The sequence below is a fragment of the Pan troglodytes genome, chromosome 9, assembly GCF_028858775.2.
Source record: "Pan troglodytes isolate AG18354 chromosome 9, NHGRI_mPanTro3-v2.0_pri, whole genome shotgun sequence".
NCBI classification, from domain to species: domain Eukaryota; kingdom Metazoa; phylum Chordata; class Mammalia; order Primates; family Hominidae; genus Pan; species Pan troglodytes.
Window position 1 is genome coordinate 110,101,208 of NC_072407.2, and position 22,220 is coordinate 110,123,427.

At 44.2% G+C, this 22,220-nt stretch overlaps 1 protein-coding gene across 8 annotated transcripts in view; it reads left to right on the forward strand.

Moving 5' to 3' along the window:
* The first annotated feature begins 1,067 nt into the window (after nucleotides 1-1,067).
* The window catches only part of ACAT1 (acetyl-CoA acetyltransferase 1), a 31,007-nt gene continuing 9,854 nt past the window's right edge, over nucleotides 1,068-22,220 (forward strand). The window contains exons 1-7 of one of the 8 annotated variants that reach the window (XM_063783383.1): nucleotides 5,957-6,105; nucleotides 12,328-12,421; nucleotides 13,085-13,643; nucleotides 16,353-16,400; nucleotides 18,257-18,374; nucleotides 18,656-18,751; nucleotides 19,581-19,681. In XM_063783383.1, the coding sequence (XP_063639453.1) occupies nucleotides 18,688-18,751; nucleotides 19,581-19,681 (165 nt within the window). In that variant the 5' untranslated portion in view covers nucleotides 5,957-6,105; nucleotides 12,328-12,421; nucleotides 13,085-13,643; ... (1 more) ...; nucleotides 18,257-18,374; nucleotides 18,656-18,687. Of the gene's footprint in view, nucleotides 1,315-5,812; nucleotides 6,106-6,159; nucleotides 6,354-12,327; nucleotides 12,422-13,084; nucleotides 13,644-16,352; nucleotides 16,401-18,256; nucleotides 18,375-18,655; nucleotides 18,752-19,580; nucleotides 19,682-22,220 lie in introns of those variants that run through there. The other 7 variants (XM_063783384.1, XM_063783385.1, XM_063783382.1 and 4 more) reach the window with 7 other exon arrangements.

The window sequence follows — 22,220 nt, forward strand, 5'->3', positions numbered from 1 at the left end:
ATGCACACCATTAGAACTCTCAAGTTCTCCACACATCTTTCCTGGATAACCCCAACTCTATTCCTGGCTTCGCTGACACGGTTGAGTGGATCCATGAGTCACACAACTCTCTTTAGCAAATTATTGTCCAGACACACTCTTCAGGCCAGACCTTCTCCTCCTTGGCAGTATAGTTAGGCTGAGAATTTTCCAAATCATCAAGTCCTGGTTCCTTTTTGCTTAACAATTCTGAGGCAGGAGAATAGGGAATTCATGTCATCAAGGGTTAAGGCAGAAGCAAAAGAACAGCAGGTGCAGCCAGGTCTAGGCAAAATTGGGCAGCACACAGGCCACATCCTCGCTCCTGTGATAATGAGACAGAAGTTTCCACATCAGCCTCTGATTGTGTGCCAAGCCTCCACGTCAGCCTCTGGTCACAGGCCAATCCTTCATGGGCTGTGGCCAATTGGAGTCCTCTAAAGGGCACTGAGGGGAGTTGCTTGGTTCCTTTAGCTTAATAAAAACCCCAGTTGAAGAGGCTCTTGAGCCACTTGCTCAAGCCCGCTCCCACCCTGTGAATTGTACTTCTGCTTCTTCAATAAATCTGCCTTCATTAGCCCGTTCTTTTGTTGCTTTGTTAGTGCGTTTTGTTCAATTTTTTGTTCAATACACCAAGAACTTGAACAACTCACAGTTAAGACATTCCATCCAGTAACAATTCCTACCTCAATTTATCTCCTTCCACTTGCATTTTAATGTAAGAAGGCTGGTTTCCAACTCCTGGCTTCAAGTCATCCTCCTGCCTTGGCCTCCCAAAGTGCTGGGATTACAGATATGAGCCACCATGCCTGGCCCCGGCTAATTTTTAAATTTTTTTCATAGAGATGGGGGTCTCACTGTGTTGCCCAAGCTGGTATCAAACCCTTGGCCTCAAGTCATCCTCCTGCCTTGGCCTCCTAAAGTGCTGGGATTACAGGCCTGAGCCACCACACCTGACCCCTAACATATATTAGAGTCTTAACTCGAAGTACCTATGAATGTGACTATTTGGAAATAGAGAACTTGCAGGTGTAATCAAATTAAGATGAGGTCATAATTGGATTTGGATGGGCCCTAAATCCAATGACCAGTGTCCTTATAGCAAGAGTGGAGAAAAAGCCACACACAGGGGAGAAGACAGGGGTTGGACTGATGCCTCTACAAAGCCAGGAATACCAAGGATTTCCAACAACCACCACGATCTTGGAGAGAGGCATGGAACAGACTCTCCCTTAGAACCCATAGAAGGAACCAATCCTGCCAACACCTGGATCTTGGACTCCAGCCTCCAGAACTGTAAGAAAATACACTTCTGTTGTTTTAAGCCACCCAGTTGGTGGTAATTTGCTGCTGCAATCTTAGGAAACAAATACAGATTTTGGTACTGAAAAGTGGGGTGCTGCCATATTAATATACACAAACATGGAAGTGCCTTTATTAATAGATTGGGGTGATGGGCAGAGGAAGAAGTTTGAGGCACATGATAGACTAAGCCTAGATTGCCTTGAAGAGAAAGTGGGTGGAAATGTGAGTGCCCCATCTCTACAAAAAATAAAAATTAGGTGGGCATGGTGACACACGTGTAGTCTTAGCTACTTGGAAGGCTGAGGCAGGAGGATTACTTGAGCTTAGGAGGCTGCAGTGAGTTATGATCGCACCACTGCACTCCAGCCTGGGTGACAGAGCAAGGCTCTGTCTCTCTCTCTTTTTTTTTTGTTTTAGAGACAGAGTTTTTTTCTGTCGCCCAGGCTGGAGTACAGTGGCACGATCTCGACTCACTGCAACCTCCACCTCCTGGGTTCAAGTGATTCTCTTGCCTCAGCCTCCTGAGTAGCTGGGCTTACAGGAGCCCATCACCACACCCAGCTAATTTTTTGTATTTTTACTAGAGACAGGGTTTCACCATGTTAGCCGGGCTGGTCTGGAACTCCTGACCTCAGGTGATCTGCCCTCCTTGGCCTCCCAAAGTGCTAGGATTACAGGCATGAGCCACCACACCTGGCCAGAGACCCTGTCTCTTAAACAAACATATCTTTTGGAAGGACACTGTTTAACCTAGTACAACGAGTTATTCCAGTAGTGTAAGTTTGACAGAAGTTGTTCGTTGTAGAAGAACTTACTTGGAAATGAATATCAAACATCTTTGTATTATAAATATAATACCCACAAGTTTTTCTTAAATGTTTCTATTTTTCCACTAGTTTCCTGCTGTGAAAATATTGCTCTAATATTCCTAAAACTAACTTCTAGAAAGCCACTCTGGGTCTCATGGACATTTCAGAGAGAAAGAGGGCTTTATTTTATCAATATTTTAATAATACTTTGCAAGACCTAAGTCTCCACTTACAAGTTTGCCACTAGATGGAGGTATTGACTAGATCTCCTTGACAAATGTAATAAATCCCAGATAAACCACTTTTTGAGTAGCTCTTCATTAATACATCTGTCCAGACACTATATTGCCTGCTATGACAGGAATGATAATCCAAAGCCACAAATTCAGATATGCAAAAAATGTTTTTAAATTTTTTCTTTGGCCAGGTGTGGTGGCTCACACCTGTAATCCCAGCACTTTGGGAGACTGAGGGAGGATTGCTTGGGCCCGGGAGTTGGAGACCAGCCTGGGCAACATAGTGAGAACCTGTGTCTACCAAAATACTACTACTACTAATAATAAATTTTAAAATACAAACAAAAATAATTCTCTCTTAATTGTATTTAATTTTCATTCCAACACTCCATTTCTATTTCACAGAAGAAATGTTAATCTAGTCACTTTCTTTTTTTTTGAGATGGAGTCTCACTCTGTCACCCAGGCTGTAGTGCAGTGACACGATCTTGGCTCACTGCAAGCTCCGCTTCCTGGGTTCACGCCACTGTCCTGCCTCAGCCTCCCAGGTAGCTGGGACTACAGGTGCCCCCCTCCATGCCCAGCTAATTTTTTGTATTTTTAGTAGAGACAGGGTTTCACCGTGTTAGGATGGTCTCGATCTCATGACCTTGTGATCCGCCTGCCTTGGCCTCCTAAAGTGCTGGGATTACAGGCGTGAGCCACCGCGCCTGGCCAAGTCCTAGATTCTTAAATGAAATTATTAGCTACATTTTTGCCTGGTGCTCATATTGGTGATAAAGCTACTCTTATTTTTTTGAAGTTTAGTTTTAAAGAGCAGCTTGCCTGCTGTAGCTCCAGACATAAATGTACTGTTCTTCTCCCCTCAATGCTCCTAAATGTCTCTGAACTTCTCTAGAAGCTGTCCTGATGAACATAGTGGCACTTTTTCCTGGTAGTGCCTCTGATGGCAGAATTGTCCAATTACAGCTGACTTCTATGTTCCTAGTTAGGTTTCTCCTAGGGCAGGTGTCTCCTAAGACACAACTAGTGTAGTGAGTGCCTAGAAGCCTAGACCTAGCAACCAGACTGCCTAGATTCCAATTGCAACTGTGTCACTAACTACTAGCTTTGTGCCCTTGGACAAACTTCTGGAAAATGTGGATAATGCTACTCCCTAATTCAGTGGATTTTTGGGAGAATTAAAATTAAACTGTAAAAGAACTGGTTCATATTAAGAACTATGTACATAGCTATGTAACCAGTCTTTTTTTTTTTCTTCTTCTTTTTTTGAGACACAGTCTCATTCTGTTGCCCAGGCTGGAGTGCAGTGGTGTGATCTCAGTTCACTGCAACCTCCACCTCCCAGGTTTAAGCAATTCTCCTGCCTCAGCCTCCTGAGTAGCTGGGATCACAGGTGCCCACTACCATGCCCAGCTAATTTTTGTATTTTTAGTAGAGATGGGGTTTCGCTATGTTGGCCAGGCTGCTTTTAACTCCTGACTTCAAATGATCCACTCACCTGGGCCTCCCAAAGTGCTGTGATTACAGGCGTGAGCGACCACGCCCAGCCTAACCAGTCATCTTTTACTGTGTGATACCCTAGTCATCAGCTTTGGCCTCTCACAACTGGTAATCTCTATGAGGCCAGACCTTTAGTTTTCTGAGTCATTTCTTTAACAATTCAACTTTTTCAGTTAGAAATATCTGTTTCTCTCTCTCTCTCTCTCTCTCACACACACACACAAAGTTTAAACAGTGACATACAATGTAATGACTTCCTTTCAATAATTCTCAAAGCAGCCCAGTATGAAAAATATTTGTCTTTGGCCTCTGGTAGAAGGGAAAGGTGTGAGTGTGACATTCCAAGGAAGGAGGTAGGCCTTGGTGAGCTGTTGAATAGAGAGGTTCTTGTCGGTGCAGGAATCACAGGGGACTTTAAGGGACAAACCTGGAGTGACGGGGAAATTAAAGACAGGGTGCTATATTAAAAAATTACCCCGGCCGCGTGCAGTGGCTCACGCCTGTAATCCCAGTACTTTGGGAGGCCGAGTGGGGGCGGGTTGCGTGAGCTCAGGAGTTTGAGACCAGCCTCTGGGCAACATGGTGAAAACCCATCTCTACTAAAATACAAAAGATTAGCCAGTCTTGGCAGCGTGCGCCTGTAATCCCAGCTACTCGTGAGGCTGAGGCGAACTCAGGAGGCAGAGGTTGCAGTGAGTCAAGATCGCGCCTGGGTGACAAGTGCGAGACTGTCTCAAAAAAAAAAAAAATTACCCCCAAACAGGCCTGTTTAGGTGGCTTATGCCTACAATATCTGTGCTTTGGGAGGCCAAGGCCAGAAGATCTCTTAAGGCCAGGAGTTTGAGACCAGCCTGGGCAACATAGCAAGACCCCTTCTCTATATAAAATAAAAATTAAAAAAATTAGCATGGTGGAGCATGCCTGTAGTCCTAGCTACTTAGCTACTTGGGAGGCAGAGACAGGAGGATCCCCTAGCTACTCGGGAGGCAGAGACAGGAGGATCCCCTGAGACCAGGAGTTTGAGGCTGCAGTGAGATATGATTGCACCACTGTACTCCAGACTGGGTGACCAGAGCGAGATCCTATCTTAAAAAAAAAAAAAAAAAACTCCAAAACATAATGGCCTAAAATAACAACCATTTGTTTTCTCTCGTTTCTGTGGACCATGAATTCAGACAGCATGGTGGGTATGGCTTGTCTCTGCTCCATGATGTCTGGGGTCTCAGCTGGAGTGGTTGAAGGTTGGGAACTGGAATCACCTGAGGCCTTTTTACCCATATTTGTGTCTGGACTGAGCCTGGAATTTGATTGCTTCAAAATAATTTCACGGCTGGGTGTGATGGCTCACGCCTGTAATCCCAGCACTTTGAGAGGCTGAGTCTGGCCGACTGCTTGAGCCCAGGAGTCAGCAACCAGCCTAGGCAACATAGGGAGACCTAGTCTCTATGAAAAAAAAAAAAAAATACAACAATTTTCTGGGGGTGGTCGCCTGCGCCTGTAATCCCAGCACTTTGGGAGGCCGAGGAGGGAGGCTCACTTGAGTCCAGGAGTTCAAGACCAGTCTGGCCAACATGGTGAAACCCCGTCTCCACAAAAAATACAAAAATTATCTGGTTGTGGAGGCTTGCGCCTGTAGTCTCAGCTACTGGGGTGGCTGGGGAGGGAGGATCGCTTGAGCCCTGATGGTCGAGATTACAGTGAGCTGTGGTCACGTCACTGCACTCCAGCCTGGGTGACAGAGTGAGACCCTGTCAAAAAAAAAAAAAAAAAAAATCCTAAAATATTTTCATGAGTTTGTGCTGGGTAGGCCTAAGGGAAACATGCTCAGTAAATCGAAAAAGCTCGGATTACACATAAACCACCGGCCCCGGCAAGTTAGACTTGGTGGACACGGGAACCAGCGGCGTGTCAGGTGCTCGTTGACCCCAGCGCCAGCGTCTCCATCCACGTCCTTCACTCGTCAACCTTTCCTCGCCCAGGCTGCGGTGTCCCAGCGCCAGGCTCCGCCCCGCCCTTGGCTGCCGGCCAATCGCCGCCGACTGAGAGGCGACTATTGGAGGAGGCGGGATGGGCGGTGCCCGCGCCGGGCCGCTAGGGGTGCGGGGTTGGGGAGGAGGCCTCTAGTCTACGCCTGTGGAGCCGATAGTCAGCCCTCTGGGACCATGGCTGTGCTGGCGGCACTTCTGCGCAGCGGCGCCCGCAGCCGCAGCCCCCTGCTCCGGAGGCTGGTGCAGGTGAGCGGGGTTCGTCCCCACAGCACTCAGACCCGGGATGCGAGGAGTCCCCGCCTCGGAAGCTTCCAGCCCGCGGCCGTTGCGGCTCCCGCGGCTCGGGCGCGCGGCTTAGGCCCCAGGACAGTCACGCGACGGGGTCTGGTCCAAAAACCGCCTAAGTGCTCCGATAACACCCAGGGACTCGCGTATTTTTACAGCGCGTTTCTACTTCCAAGGTCTCGGCGTAATCATCTTAATGAGCGTTACTGGTGTGTCAAACAAGGGCACGTGTCTGGGCGGGCAGGACCGCTAGGATTGGCGCTGGCCCGGCCTGAGCGGTGGGATCGGGGAGAGTCTCTTTGCAGGCCTGTGCAGCTGCTCCCGAGATTTTCTTTAAAACATATTTGTGTGCGTTATTGTCAGGAGAGGTTCCTTTTCTTTTTTAATACAATAGATAATCATTGGGCATACAAGGGGAGAGGGCACCACGTGATCATAACAGATGTTTTTTGGAGCAGCCTGAAATTTATCAGGGAAAACAAATGACTACTCAGATAATACAATAAATTATACTTGACATATGAGCAAAGCTCACATACTGAGGGCGTTCCAAGGGCTGTCGCTCTTCTGACCGTTGTGTTTAGGGAACACAGCAGGGGCAGAGTCTCAAAGAATTTATTCTCCACATGCGTAAGCAAGGGAGTACGCACCACAGATTGTCAGGCAAAGCCTCAGGAATAGGTAGAGACCTTCAGGGTGTGGTTGGTGAAGCTTGAGTTTTCTAGGTCGATGGGGGCAATAAGCTTGGAGATCCAGTTATGTTGTGAGAGTATGGACTTGACCCTAGTTAAGTAGGGATTGGTGATATGTTTGTTTTTGTTGCAATGGTAGGTCACTCTAGTTCTTACGTCTGGGCGTAGAATAACATTACTTGCACAAGGGTGCTGGCGGTAGGAGCTGTGCAAGAGATTGTGAAAGAACCAGTCTAGGACTTGACAATTAGGGAGTGAGGGTGCGAAGCCAAGGGAAAAGAAAGAGTCTAAAATTGATCCTGGGTGACTGAGATAATAGAAAAGTCAAAAGGCGTAGGTTTTCAGGGAAGATGAGTTTTCAGCCTATTTGTTAGTCTCATGGGATGAGTGGAGAAATCACAAGAAAGTAATTAGGTTATCTTGGGTTTCAGTCAGTATTGACTAGGTGACATAGGTGAACTAGGTACTCTAGAGATGTAAAAAAAAAAAGTTCAGAACCTTCTTAATTTATGGTTTAATTAAGATCTTACAATCAGGCTGGTTGAGGTGGCTTATGCCAGTAATCCCAGCACTTTGGGAGGCCGGGGTGGGTAGATCATTTGAGGTCAAGAGTTCAAGACCAGCCTGGCCAACGTGGTGAAGCCCCACCTCTATTAAAAATACAAAAAAAAAAAAAAATTAGCTGGGTGTGGTAGCAGGCGCCTGTAATCCCAGCTACTTGGGAGGCTGAGGCAGGAGAATCGCTTGAACCCGGGAGGAGGGGAAGGTTGCAGTGAGCTGAGATCATGCCACTGCACTCCAGCCTGGGCAACAGAGTGAGACTCCGTCTTAAAAAAAAAAGATCTTACAATGAAACACAAATACTCCTCATGAAAAAAATAAGCCTGTACATGCTGTAATGTATGATATGTGACATTCATATTACTGAACTCTAGGAAGCAGTTGTATTGGACACTTGAATTAAATGGTCATTTACTGAACCATAAACAGGATTTCCAGTTTTCTGTGCTATTTTGTAGAATGGAATTTGACCTCTCATTACATTGGCTCTTTTCCCTTTGCTTACCAGGTCTCTTTTATGGTCAACAAATCTTTATGGACTTTATTGGAGCGCATTGCCTTTCTAGCTCTAATCACTTTTCTCTCTCTGGTCAAAGGAGTGGTCTTTACTCATTACCTCCCATGTATTCTGCATCCATTTCTCCTTAACTCTCTGCAGTTAAATTTCTTTGCCACTGAAGCTGAAAAATACAGTGATTTCCTTTTTCTTTGTTTTTTAATTATTTTTTTAAATCTATTTTAATTTTAGTTTTTGTAGACACGGGGTCTGGTTCTGTTGGCCAGGCTGGTCTTGAACTCCTGTCCTCCCAAAGTGCTGGGATTACAGGTGTGAGCCATTGTGCTCAGCCCAAGTTTTTTCTTCTTGACCTTTATCCTATATTTGACACTATTGACCACTCCCTCCTTGAAACTGTTTTGTGTTTTGATCCAGTTTTATTCAGCTTCTTTTAATACTCAGACTTAAAAAAAAATTCCTGTATTGTGCCAGTCTTGGGCCTATTTGCTCCCAGATTCATTTATCTTCCCTCCCCTATTCTGTCTGCATTACTGTAGGCTGACCAATATCAGCTGGCTTCTGGCTGGGTGTAGCCACTGGAAGGCACCGGTGGAAGATTGGAAGATAGGAGGAAGGGAGAAGCCAGAATAATTTGTCTGTCTGTCTGTATCTGGCAGTGTCTGTCTCTCTTGTGGTTCCCGCTTCTGCTGGGATCCTGACCCCTTGGCTTTGGTAACCTTGCTTCTTCCCTTTGACCTAACAGCCTGTATGCTACTTCCTTCCTGTTGCTAATTTCTTTCTTTTTTATTTTTTGAGATCAAGTTTCGCTCTTGTTGCCCAGGCTGGAGTGCAGTGGCACGATCTTGGCTCACTGCAACCTTGGCCTCCCGGGTTCAAGCAGTTCTCCTGCCTCAGCCTCCTGAGTAGCTGGGATTACAGGCATGTGCCACCACACCCGCTACTTTTTGTATTTTTAGTAGAGACGGGCTTTCACCATGTTGGTCAGGATGGGCTCGAACTCCTGACCAGCTCACCAGGTGATCCACCTCTGATGATCTGCCCACCACAGCCTCCTAAAGTGATTACAGGTGTGAGCCACCACACCCGGCCCCCTTCCCTTTTTCTAATCTTACCCTAGTACACTCAGTTCTCTACCCCGCAGCCAGAGTGGTCTTTTTATAACATAAAAGCTTTCAGTGGCTTGTCATTGCCCATAGGCCAGAATCTAGACCCTTATGATCTGCTGGGCCCTACTTAGTTCTGTGGCCTCAGCTGCTGCCGTGCTCACTCTGCTTTTGCCACAGGACCCTTCTTTCTATACTTAGTATGTGTGCCAATTTTGTTCCTAATTCGTGGCCTTAGTCCTACGTGTTCCTGATGCCTCAAATGTTCTTTTCCTGGATCTTTCCAAGGATGACTCTTTAACATTCATTTCTCAGCTCCATTAACATTGCTAGAAGGCCTTTTTTGACTCTCCCATGTAAAGTAGGCCGTCAGTTACTCTCTAGTTCATGATCAATTTTGCTGGTTTCATAACATTTACTGTAGCTGAAATTTTGTTTCTCTGAGTTATTGGTAACTTTCAGACTGTCTTCAAATATTTGTTTTGTGTCTGCTGCCATCACTGGGATAGAAAATAAATAAAATCAGTCTCTTCTTGGAATTCACAGTCTAGTGAGGAGAAAAGCCACCTGAGGGTTACAAAATTATATATTCTGGAACAATTAGAATGTGCACGGGCGTTGTGGAAGCTGAGATAGGAGTGCTGACCTCTGCCTGGCATGGCTGAGCCCTCCCTGAAAGATAATTGTGTTATGTAGGTAAAACTTAATGGGTTGTGTTCATTCAGCATGTATTATTATACACTATATGGTTCAGTGTCCTGACCATACTATAATTTTGTCATTCGTTTCTGATATTTAAGGAGCGCTAGGCACTGTGCTAAGTCATAGGGATGTAACAGTGAGCAAGAGACACCATCCCGCCATCAGGAAGCCTGTATTATGTTGGAGGGGTGGATAATAAAACAAAGATGTGAACCACATACTTACAGTGTAAGAGGTGCTTTGAAGGAAATAAAGATATTCATATAAAAGAGAGGAAAAAGTAGAGGGTAACTTTAAATAGAGTAGTTAGGGTGGACCACTCTGGGAATGTGTCATTAGAAAAGACATGAAGAATAGGCTGGGTGTGGTGGCTCACGCCTGTAATCCCAGCACTTTGGGAGGCTGAGGCGGGCAGATCACCAGGTCAGGAGATCGAGACTATCCTGGCTAACAAGGTGAAACCCTGTCTCTATAAAAATGCAGAAAATTAGCCAGGCGTGGTGGCGGGCGCTTGTAGTCCCAGCTACCTGGGAGGCTGAGGCAGGAGAATGGCGTGAACCTGGGAGGCGGAGCTTGCAGTGAGCCGAGATCGCGCCACTGCACTCCAGCCTGGGTGACAAAGCGAGACTCCGTCTAAAAAAAAAAAGAAAAGAAAAGACATGAAGAATAAAAATGAGCCAGCCATGGAGAGCTGGGAAGACTTTTTGTTTTGTTTTGTTTTTGATTTTTTTGGAGACAGGATCACACTCTGTTGCACAGGCTAGAGGGCAGCGGCGCGATCTCGGCTCACTGAAACTTCTGCCTCCTGGATTCAAGCGATTCTCCCACCTCAACCTCCCAAGTAGCTGGGACTACAGGTGCCCACCCCCACACCTGGCTAATTTTTGTATTTTTAGTAGACACGGGGTTTCACCATGTTGGCCAGGCTGGTCTCAAACTTCTAATCTCAAGTGATCCACCTGCCTCGGCCTCCCAAAGGGCTGGGATTATAGGCGTGAGCCACTAGGCCCGGCCTGAGGAGACTATTACTGGCAGAGGCACACTGCAGAGACCTTGAGGTATCGGGATAGGGTTTAGAACAAAGAGATGCCAGTGGCTGGCACAGAGCAAGAGTGATGTAAATTTGGAGAGAAAACCTAGAGCCAGATCATGCAGGGCCTTGGAGGATGAGGTAAGGAATTTGTATATAATTCCAAGAGCAATGAAAAGCCGTTAAATTATTTTAAGCAGTAGAGTGATATGATCTGATTTACATTTTTCAAAGCTGGAGGGACTGTAGAGAGGTGTCAGGGGAGGCAGGGAACTAGGTAGAAGGCCGTTAATAGGAACAAGAGATGGTGGCTTGGACTGGGTGGCAGCAGTAGACATGAGGCAGAGTGGACGAATTTAGTTATGTTTTGGACGCTGTTCACAGTATCTGGATTTTAGGGATTGCAATAAAGGGAAGGATGAAGGGTGATTTTGGCTTGAGCACCTGAGAATACCAGCAACAAACAGGTTTTCTTTTTTTTTTTTTTTTTTGAGATGGAGTCTTGCTCTGTCACCCAGGCTGGAGTGCAATGGCGCAATCTCAGCTCACTGCAACCTCCACCTCCCGGGTTTAAGCAGTTCTCTTGTCTTAGCCTCTGGAGTAGCTGGGATTACAGGCGCATGCCACCATGCCCTGTTATTTTTTTATTTTATTTTATTTTTATTTTTTTGTATTTTTGGTAGAGACGGGGTTTCGGCATGTTGGCCAGGCTGGTCTGGAACTTCTGACCTCGTGATCCGCCCCCCTCGGCCTCCCAAACTGCTGGGATTACAGGGGTGAGGCACTGCACCTGGCCACAAACAGGTTTTCTAGGGTTGGAAATTGAGAGCTATGATTTGGACATTCACCTGCAGCTGTCAGGTTGGTGCTTGGGTGTGAGTCTGGTGGTCAATTGAAAGGTCAGGGTTGGAGATAGAAATTTGGAAAATCATCAGCACATAGAAGCCTTTTTTTTTTTTTTTTTTTTTTTTTTTTGAGACAGAGTCTCATTCTGTCACCCAGGCTGGAGTGCAGTGGCGTGATCTTGGCTTACTGCAAGCTCCACTTCCCGGGTTCACACCATTCTCCCACCTCAGCCTCCCAAATAGCTAGGACTACAGGTGCCCGCCACCACGCCTGGCTAATTTTGTTTTTGTATTTTTAGTAGATATGGGGTTTCACCGTGTTAGCCAGGATGGTCTCTATCTCCCGACCTCGTGATCCGCCTGCCTTGGCCTCCCAAAGTGCTGGGATTACAGGCGTGAGCCACTGTGCCCAGCCTCATAAATGCTTTTTAAAGCCATGGGACTGGATATAACTAAGGATATAGTGAAGTTAAATTAAAAGAGCCCTGGAACATAGCCCTGGGACATTCAGCACTTGGAGGTTGGAAGGGGAAGATGAGATAGTAAAGGAGACTGAGGTAAATATGACTAATGAGGTAGGAAGGAGTCCACGTTTGTAATGGAAGCCAAGACAAGGAAGGGTTTCTGCAGTGGATTATACATATTACCTCATTTTATTCTCATAACAGCCTGTGGAGGGTATTTAAGAAAACCAAGGTAAGTGTGTCTAAGTAACTTGCTCAAAAATACTCAGCTTGCAGGGCACAGTGGCTCACGCCTGTAATCCCAGCACTTTGGAAGGCCAACGCAGGAGGATCGCTTGAGCCCAGGAGTTTGAGACCAGCTTGGTAAGATAGTGAGACTCTGTCTCTACAAAACAAACAAACAAAGAATACTGAGCTGGTAAGCCCAGGCTCTTAACTGCTCAGCATATTTCTCAAAGAAAGGTGAGCCCAGTCTTGCTGATGTGTTAAAAGGTTAAGTGAGACAATTATAGCGAGTTGGATTTTGCTACACAGACATTGCTGATGTTGCTCAGAACCAACAGTGGTAAACTGGCAGAAATAAAATCCTGACCTGAGTGGGTTGAACTGTAAAGAGGAGGTGAGGACAAGCAAATAGACATTGTAGGTAACCTGGAGAACCTTTCTTGCCAAAGAGAACTAAAGTAAGGTGAGGCCATGTGCAGTGGCTCATGCCTGTAATCCCAGCACTTTGGGAGGCCGAGGCAGGCGGATCACCTGAGGTCAGGAGTTCAAGATCAGCCTGGCCAACGTGGTGAAACCCTGTCTCTACTAAAAATACAAAAATTAGCCGGGCGTGGTGGCGCATGCCTGTAGTCCCAGGTACTCGGGAGGCTGAGGCAGGAGAATTGCTGGAACCTGGGAGGCAGAGGTTGCAGTGAGCTCAGATCGCACCACTGCACTCCAGCCTTTTTTCAAAAAGAAATGAGGTGAAAGCTCGGGAATGTGGGTCAAGAGACATTTATTTGTTTTTACTTTGTTTTTTAGGTGGGGGGAATCAGAGCCTGTTTGTATGCTTATGGAATTATCCAGAAGTAAAAGGGGTGAATGATGTAGAGGAGAAGGAAGGGATAACTGTGCCATCTTTGAAAAGGCAACTGGAAATGGGATCCAGAGTAAAGTGGAGAGAACCAGGGAAGATTCCATTAAACTGGACCAGAAGCTTGAAAGAAGAGAAGTGGCTTAGTAAACAAGGAACAAACTAGCTAAGTAGAAAGGGGACTTTTAAAATTTAATTTTTATTTCAATAGGCTTTTGGGAACAGGTGGTGTTGGATTATATGAATAAGTTCTTTAGTGGTGATATCTGATATTTTGGTGCACCCATCACCCGAGCAGTATACACTGTAAACCAATGTGTAGTCTTTTATTCCTCATCCCCACCCCCCGCCTTTCCCCTGAGTCCCCAAAGTCCACTGTATCATTCTTATGCCTTTGTGTCCTCATAGCGCAGCTCCCACTTATGAGTGAGAACATATGCTGTTTGGTGTTTCCATTCCTGAGTTACTTCACTTAGAATAATAGTCTCCAATTCCATCCAGGTTGCAGTGAGTGCCATTATTTCATTCCTTGTTATGGCTGAGTAGTATTCCATGGTATATATACCACATTTGCTTTATCCACTTGTTGATTGATGGGCATTTGGGCTGGTTCCATATTTTTGCAATTGCAAATTGTGCTGCTATGAACATGCGTGTGCAAGTGTCTTTTTCGTGTAATGACTTTTTTTTTTTTTGAGATGGAGTCTTGCTCTGTCGTCCAGGCTGGAATGCAGTGGCGTGATCTTGGCTCACTGCAACCTCTGCCTCCTGGGTTCAAGCGATTCTCCTGCTTCAGCTTCCCGAGTAGCTGGGATTACAGACATGTGCCACCAAGTCCAGCTAATTTTTGTATTTTTAGTAGAGTTGGGGTTTCACCATGTTGGCCAGGCTGGTCTTGAACTCCCGACCTCATTATCCGCCCGCCTCAGCCTCCTAAAGTGCTGGGATTAAAGGCATAAGCCACTGTGCATGGCCTTTGTATAATGACTTCTTTTCCTCTGGGTAGATACCCAGTAGTGGAATTGCTGGATCAAATGGTAGTTCTAGTTTTAGTTCTTTAAGGAGTCTTCAGAAAGGGGACTTTTTGAAGAGATACAATGGGCAAGCACTAGGACATCCAAGGATAGGACATAAAGTGCAGCTGGCTGGGTACAGGGATGTGTGCCTGTAGTCGCAGATACTTGGGAGGCTGAGGCAGGAGGATTGCTTGAGTCCAGGAGTTCTGGTTTATTTTTTATTTTTATATATGAAAATTTTTAAACAAAATAAAGTGCAACTGACCCTGCCAGAACCCAAGCTAGAAAATCACTAACCAAAGCCATCTTTTGCCTCTTGTGGTGTGCCATGGTCTATTTCTCCTGTCTCTGAGTATATATGTTGCATTGTTTTGCTTCTCAGCGTATTCATGGCTTTTCTCTTTGTTCTAACCGCTGCTTTTCTGTGGCATTGGCTGGTCAGCTCCAGCCCCTTTTGACTTTTCAGTCCCAGTCCCCACTGTCATCCAACTGACCCAGTCTCTCCGGGTCCTAGCTTGGGTGAGTCCATTCCATTCTTGATCCCATCAGCTCTGGCCAGAGGCAGGGGAGTCACCTTGTAAGTACTTAGGGTTGCCCTTTGAGAAAGACATGTGTTTGGAGAGGCAGTGACCGGCATGTTTACTACAAGTAGGAACTTTTTTTTTTTGTAAGTTTTTAAATTATTATTTTTTAAATTTATTATCATTTTTTGAGACTCGCTCTGTCGCCCAGGCTGGAGTACAGTGGCGTGATCTTGGCTCACTGCAAGCTCTACCTCCCAGGTTCAAGTGATTCTCCTGCCTCAGACTCCCGAGTAGCTGGGCTTACATGCATGGACCACCACACCCAGCTAACTTTTATATTTCTAGTAGAGACGGGGTTTGACCATGTTGGTCAGGCTGGTCTTGAACTCCTGTCCTCATCATCCACCCGCCTCGGCCTCCAAAGTGCTGGGATTACAGGCATGAGCCACTGCGCCCAGCTACTGATAGTCTAATTTCAGATCAGTAGGTCTCTGAATTGTGTCCTGCGTTGTCAGAATTAATTAATTAATCTATTTATTATGGAGTTTCACTCTTGTCTCCCAGGCTGGAGTGCAGTGGTGTGATCTTGGCTCATTGCAACCTCCGCCTCCTGGGTTCAAGCAATTCTTCTGCCTCAGCCTCCTGAGTGGCTGGGATTACAGGCGCCCGCTACCACGCCTGGCTAATTTTTGTATTTTTAGTAGAGACGGGGTTTTTTCGCCAAGTTGGCCAGGCTGATCTCTAACTCCTGACCTCAAGTGATGTGCCCACCGCAGCCTTCCAAAGTGTTGGGATTACAGGCGTGAGCCACTTGCCCGGCCTACTGTTGACATTTGTTCCTAAGAAGTGTGGAAAGAACTGAGAAGTAGTAGGGGCAAGATGTTTACTCTTTCCTAAGAAATAATTTATCTGCTATTATAGGTCATATTTATATGAGATGTGTTTGCCTCATATAAATCAAAGACAATTGTTGGAAGTGGATAGGGAGAAACAGCAAGTTTTACTTGAAAACAATCTTAAAAAATGAAAATATCTTGTTAGATTCTAAGACTAAATAATTTAGAACCTAGCTTTAACTCAAAACTACATTTTAGAAAGCTATATTTAAGAAAGACTTGGAATTTTTTTTTTTTTTTTTTTTGAGACAGTCTTGCTTTGTTGCCAAGGCTGGAGTGTAGTCCCAGAATCTTGGCTCACTGCAACCTCTGCCTCCTGGGTTCAAGCTATTCTCCTGCCTCAGCCTCTGAAGTAGCTGGGATTACAGGCATGTGCCACAATGCTGGGCTAACTTTTGTATTTTTAGTAGAAACTGGGTCTCACCATGTTGTCCAGGCTGGTCTTGAACTCCTGACCTCAGGTGATCCATCCGCCTTGGCCTCCCAAAATGCTAGGATTACAGGCATGAGCCACCACGCCTGGCCAAGACTTAGAAATTTTAAGATAGTAAACTTAGGAGTTAAAACATACATTTCCAATGAATAGTTAATCAGAAAAGTTTATTATAAAGCAGTCATTTTTTTCTAATTGTTAAAAGTGATATATTCTGACCACAAAAAACTTGGAAATAAAAGCATAAGGATGCAGGAAGAAACCACTATAACCTTATCACTGAGAAACATAAAATGATATAGTTTAATATTTTTTACATTATAACATTATAAATATTTATATTACAGGAAATAAGATATGTGGAACGGAGTTATGTATCAAAACCCACTTTGAAGGTAAGTAATTTCAATTGTGCTTTAAAATTTCCAGAATTTAAAGGAAATGTCAATAAAAATGCATATACTTATGATTTGGGTACATGTGAAAGTCAAAGCAGGATTATGTAACAGGAATAGCTAACTATTCAAATATTCAGTTAAAGTAGATGACTATAATAGAAAAACTTGTCAGTTAGTCTCTGCCAATGTTTGTTGCTTCCTTATAGTCTGCTACAAAACAACATTCCCTCTAGAACTGGGCAGTGTTCTTTTTTTACTCACAGGGACTCCCATTGTACTGTGTGTGGTACAAGCAGAGACTGTATAGAAGATCCTAGAAGAGAGGGAGTGGACCAGTTGGGAATTAGACAAGGAGGGCCATTACAGCATCTCCTAGGACCTTCTGAGGAGTCTCTCTTTGTTTTGTAAGGGTCACTAAAGTGACTTAGTTAAGATCTTCTATCAAAATCTAAGCAACTATTCTGTTATTTATCTCTAAACTTAATAGGAGATTGTGGAAGACAAGTGTAAGGAGAGAACTGTCACAGTGCTGTTTTATAGTATTCAAGAGAGCTTTTATCTTCTTTTGCTTAATGTTCATATTATTGTCTTACTGTTTAAGAAATTACGGCTCTGGGCCGGGTGCGGTGGCTCACGCCTGTAATCCCAGCACTTTGGGAGGCCGAGGCAGGTGGATCACGAGGTCAGGAGATCGAGACCATCCTGGCTAACACGCTGAAACCCCATCTCCACTAAAAATACAAAAAATTAGGTGGGCATGGTGGCGGGCACCTGTAGTCCCATCTACTCGGGAGGCTGAGGCAGGAGAATGGCTTGAATCCGGGAGGCGGAGCTTGCAGTGAGTTGAGATCACGTGCCTGCACTCTAGCCTGGGCAACAGAGCAAAACTCCATCTCAAAAAAAAAAAAAAAAAAGAAAAAAGAAATTATGGCTCTGGCTAGGCACAGTGGTTCATGCCTATGATCCCAGCACTTTGGGAGGCCAAAGTGCGTGGATCACTTGAGGTTAGGAGTTCAAGACCAGCCTGGCCAACATGGCAAAACCCCATCTCTATTAAAAATACAAAAATTAGCCGGGTGTGGTTGCAGATGCCTGTAATCCCAACTACTCAGGAGGCTGAGGCAGGAGAATCACTTGAACCCGGGAGGCAGAGGTTGCAGTCAGCCAAGATCACACCACTGCACTCCAGCCTGGGTGACACAGTGAGACTCCATCTCAAATTACATATAAAAAAAGAAATTCTGGCTCTGGCTCTGTCCTAGTTAAGTGGTATTGCCCCACCTAGGATACAGGTCTTGATTCCTAGCCAGAGTTCCTTTCAGTAAGGGACCCTCTTAGAGTTGTTTATTATGCAGTTAACAAGAGTAAAGTGGCTGAGTGTGGTGGCTCATACCCTTAATCCTAGCACTTTGGTAGGCTGAGGCAGAAGGATTGCTTGAGCTGAGGAGTTTGAGCTGCAATGAGCTATGATTGTGCCACTGCATTCCAGCCTGGGCAGCTGAGCAAGACCCTGTCTCAAAAACAAAAATACAAAAACAAACAAAAAAACAAGGTACAGTGACCATTTCTTGAATTTTGACTGAGGAATAGAAAGGAAACTTAAGCTTCTGTCCTCAAACCTCCTGTAGAGAACTGGGAAGGATCTACATCTGTTTTAGAGTTGGTTTCTATAAGGTCTTAAATCATAAAGCACTAGCATTGAACTGATTATCTTGACAGCTGTTCAACTATTGAGATTAATTTTTGATGACTCATTCATAGAAGTGTTTTTTTTGATAATATATTTATGTTTATTTAATGAAATACGATTTGGGTAAAATACCTATAATTTTTACCATCTTGTGTCTTGCCAGGAAGTGGTCATAGTAAGTGCTACAAGAACACCCATTGGATCTTTTTTAGGCAGCCTTTCCTTGCTGCCAGCCACTAAGCTTGGTTCCATTGCAATTCAGGGAGCCATTGAAAAGGCAGGTCAGTAGTTACTTGGCTTTTTGTGTTAAGGGAGCAAAAAGATTCCATGGAAAAGATATTTATTTTGCATTAACTATGTATGTAACACTTAGAAATAACTTAATGCCTACATTTCTGCTTTCCCTTGTAAAGAAGTCTTTGTACTATACAGTTTAGATTGAAACTCAAAACTGACAAAAAAAAGAAACCATTCCTATTGTGTAATGTCACCTACCTTATTAGGTAATCACTGATTATTAAATTGAATTAAATGCCTTTTTGACTTTTTTTTTTTAATAAAGGGATTCCAAAAGAAGAAGTGAAAGAAGCATACATGGGTAATGTTCTACAAGGAGGTGAAGGACAAGCTCCTACAAGGCAGGCAGTATTGGGTGCAGGTACCTGGAAGACTTTTTTGCTTTTATACTTAAAATGTGTAAAAGGGGCCGGGTGTGGTGGCTCATGCCTGTAATCCCAGCACTTTGGGAGGCCGAGGCAGGCGGATCACGAGGTCAAGAGATGGAGACCATCCTGGCCAACATGGTGAAACCCCGTCTCTACTAAAAATACAAAAATTAGCCAGGTGTGGTGGTGCACTAATCCCAGCTACTTGGGAGGCTGAGGCAGGAGAATCGCTTGAACCCAGGAGGTGGAGGTTGCAGTGAGCCAAGATTGCACCATTGCACTCCAACCTGGGCGACAGAGTGAGATTCTGTCTGAAAGAAAAAAAAAAAAAAAAAAAAAAAAGGCTGGGCGTGGTAGCTCACGCCTGTAATCCCAGCACTTTGGGAGGCCGACGCAGGTGGATCACGAGGCCAGGAGATTGAGACCATCCTGGCTAACACAGTGAAACCCTGTCTCTACTAAAAATACAAAAAATTAGTTGGGCGTGGTGGCGAGCACCTGTAGTCCCAGCTACTCCGGAGGCTGAGGCAGGAGAATGGCGTGAACCCAGGAGGTGGAGCTTGCAGTGAGCTGAGATCGCGCCACTGCACTCCAGCTTGGGGGACAGAGTGAGACTCCGTCTCAAAAAAAAAAAAAAAAAAAAAAAAAAGTATAAAATGGCAAAATGAAGGTTATTTAAGCTTAAATGAAATATTAAATGCATGATATAATTTGTAGTTATACTGGCAGAAGAAATGTTGCAGTTTATAGTAACATGCTCTATTAAGTTCTGCAGTTGTGTTTGAGTATCTGTTTTTCAAAAGTGACTTATATTGGTTTTAGGCTTACCTATTTCTACTCCATGCACCACCATAAACAAAGTTTGTGCTTCAGGAATGAAAGCCATCATGATGGCCTCTCAAAGTCTTATGTGTGGACATCAGGTAAGAAACACCGTCCTTTCCATTTATTAATCAGAATAATACCTAGGGCTAAAAGACAAAAATCTAGGCATATTCATATTTTAGAAATGAGATTTTCTCATAAGTTAGTATGTTTTCTCACATGCTCAAGAGTGTCTGGATTGCTAAGTCCATTTGAAGTACGGTCAAAATGATAGCGTAGGCTGGGTATCATGTCTGTAAGCACTTTGGAAGGTCGAGGCAGGAGGATCCCAGGAGTTTGAGACCAGCGTAGGCAACATAGCAAGCGAGACTCTGCTCTTTGAAAAAAAAAAAAAAGCCTAAGTGTCTTGTGTTACAAAGTTGTTTTTAGGGCCAGGCACAGTGGCTCACTCCTATAATCCCAGCACTTTGGGAGGCTGAGGCTGGGGGCAGATCACATGGTGAAACCCCGTCTCTACTAAAAATACAAAAATTAGCTGGGCGTGGTGGCAGGTGCCTGTAATTCCAGCTACTCAGGAAGCTGAGGCACAAGAGTCACTTGCATCTGGGAGGCAGAGGTTGCAGTGAGCTGAGATTGTACCACTGCACTCCAACCTGGGAGACAGAGCAAGACTCTCAAAAAAATAAAAAAATTGTTTTTAGTCAAGGCATTTGGGTCTTTCTCTGAGGCTGGGTGACTAAAAATTCATAAATACTGTATTTGCCAGAATAAGACAGGTTTTCATTATAAAGGAGAACACGGTGCTTAACCCTGGGAATCAAATCATTGCTTGAGCCCAGGCTTGATGACTAATTTGTAGTTTCTACAATGCCTGGACTCAGTTAAGTTCTACAGGCTTTCTAATTAGCCTTGCTGATCTATATCTTGTCTTTACTTGAGATCAAGCAAGAGACAGGCTCCTTAGCAAAAATATGCTGTCATGTCAGGAGGTGAGACCTGGACACACAGAAGAACCAAGATTCTCTCAGATCTGAGCCCTTCATTTTTCAGATGAAGATTTTTTTCAGTGTGTCTGAGACAGCCACAGAGTTACAGGGCTGAGCATCTGCCATGTGACAGTCATTGGAAATAGAGTGGTGAACAAAACATTTAAAAAAATCTGTACAGGTGCAGGTCTCTGTTGGAAAATGCCTAAAAGAAATGCTGAGTCAGGATTTGAACATTTTGGTATTTGCAAATGCTTTCCATAAAAGTTGTACCAGTTATACTTTCCAAAAATTGTGTGACTTGTCTGGATCTGCACCACCACTGGGTGGTACCAAACCCTTGTCAAACTCGTGGGTGAAAAACGGTCACCAGATTTAGTTTCAGAACTGTTTGTCATAGAAAGTTTTGTCTTAATTGATGTATTGTGGTTCTCTAGCAAATGCCATTTGTACTATATTGAAATACTTTCATTTAATATTATTTTATTCATTTGTGGATATATACAGTGACTTACAGGCATTCTTGGAAGTGCTTTGTTTTGAATATTTATGACCTTGGAAAACAGTCAGTTTTACTTTATAATGAAGAATTGATACCTTATTTTCTGTCACTTATTATTGCCATCACCCCCAGTAAAAAGTACAAGTGAATAAAACTTAGATGAGAACTGGTTAAGAATTTCTCTGTTTCGGAATAGGCAAAATATTTATGTTTCTTTGGTATAGAGCTTGCTTGTCTGTATGCCTGATTAAAGACTATAAGAAGATATTATTGGCTTTATGTTTACATTAATGTTTTATGTTAAACTGTTTTTAACTAGCCCTTATAATGCAAGTGATTTTTTTGTTGACTTGTAAAGTAATAACAAGTTGATTAATATTTATTAAACTTCTATATGCCAGTTGCCAAGGATGTAAAAATATGACAGGGTGTCTGGCCTCAAAGGAGCATAGTCTAGTGGGAAGACTTGACATATAAACATATAATAATATTAAAAGCATTGCATAGTAATTGGGGAACACAAAGTAGGAGAAACTGTTTCAAGAAAGGATAGAAATAAATGGTCAAGGCAGACATGAAGTAGTGTTCTGATTAGTTTTAAGAGAAATGTAGGTGTTTTACATGTTGGTGGATGGGGAAAGTGCAGAGGTATGTGTGTGAAATGTGCATGGTGTCTCTGGAGAGCTTTAACTAGTTCCATGTGACCTGAGGTATAGGTTAGGCTGAGACTGAAAAAGGGGAGAGAAGGGATACTGTAAAGGCTTTATATATTATGCTGAGTTATCTAAGGTGTGAAACGATCAGACTTACATTCTAGCCAAAATGAGTCAGATGAGTGTTGATGATGCTTTGGTGGAAAGGCTGCATGTCAGAAGATCAAGTGGAAAATTATTTCAGCTGTCCAGGAAGAGATGATGAGGATCTCAGTCAAGGAAGTATGATTATTTTCATGAACTGAGATTACTTCTAATCTTCTAGAGCACATTAAATTTTTAGCAGCATGAATGAAATGAAGGGTTAGAAGGTAAGAATTTCAGGCCAGTCATGGTGGCTCACACCTGTAATCCGAGCACTTTGGGAGGCTGAGGTGGGCGGATCGCTTGAGTCTGGGAGTTTGAGACCGGCCTGGGTGATATAGCGAAACCCCAT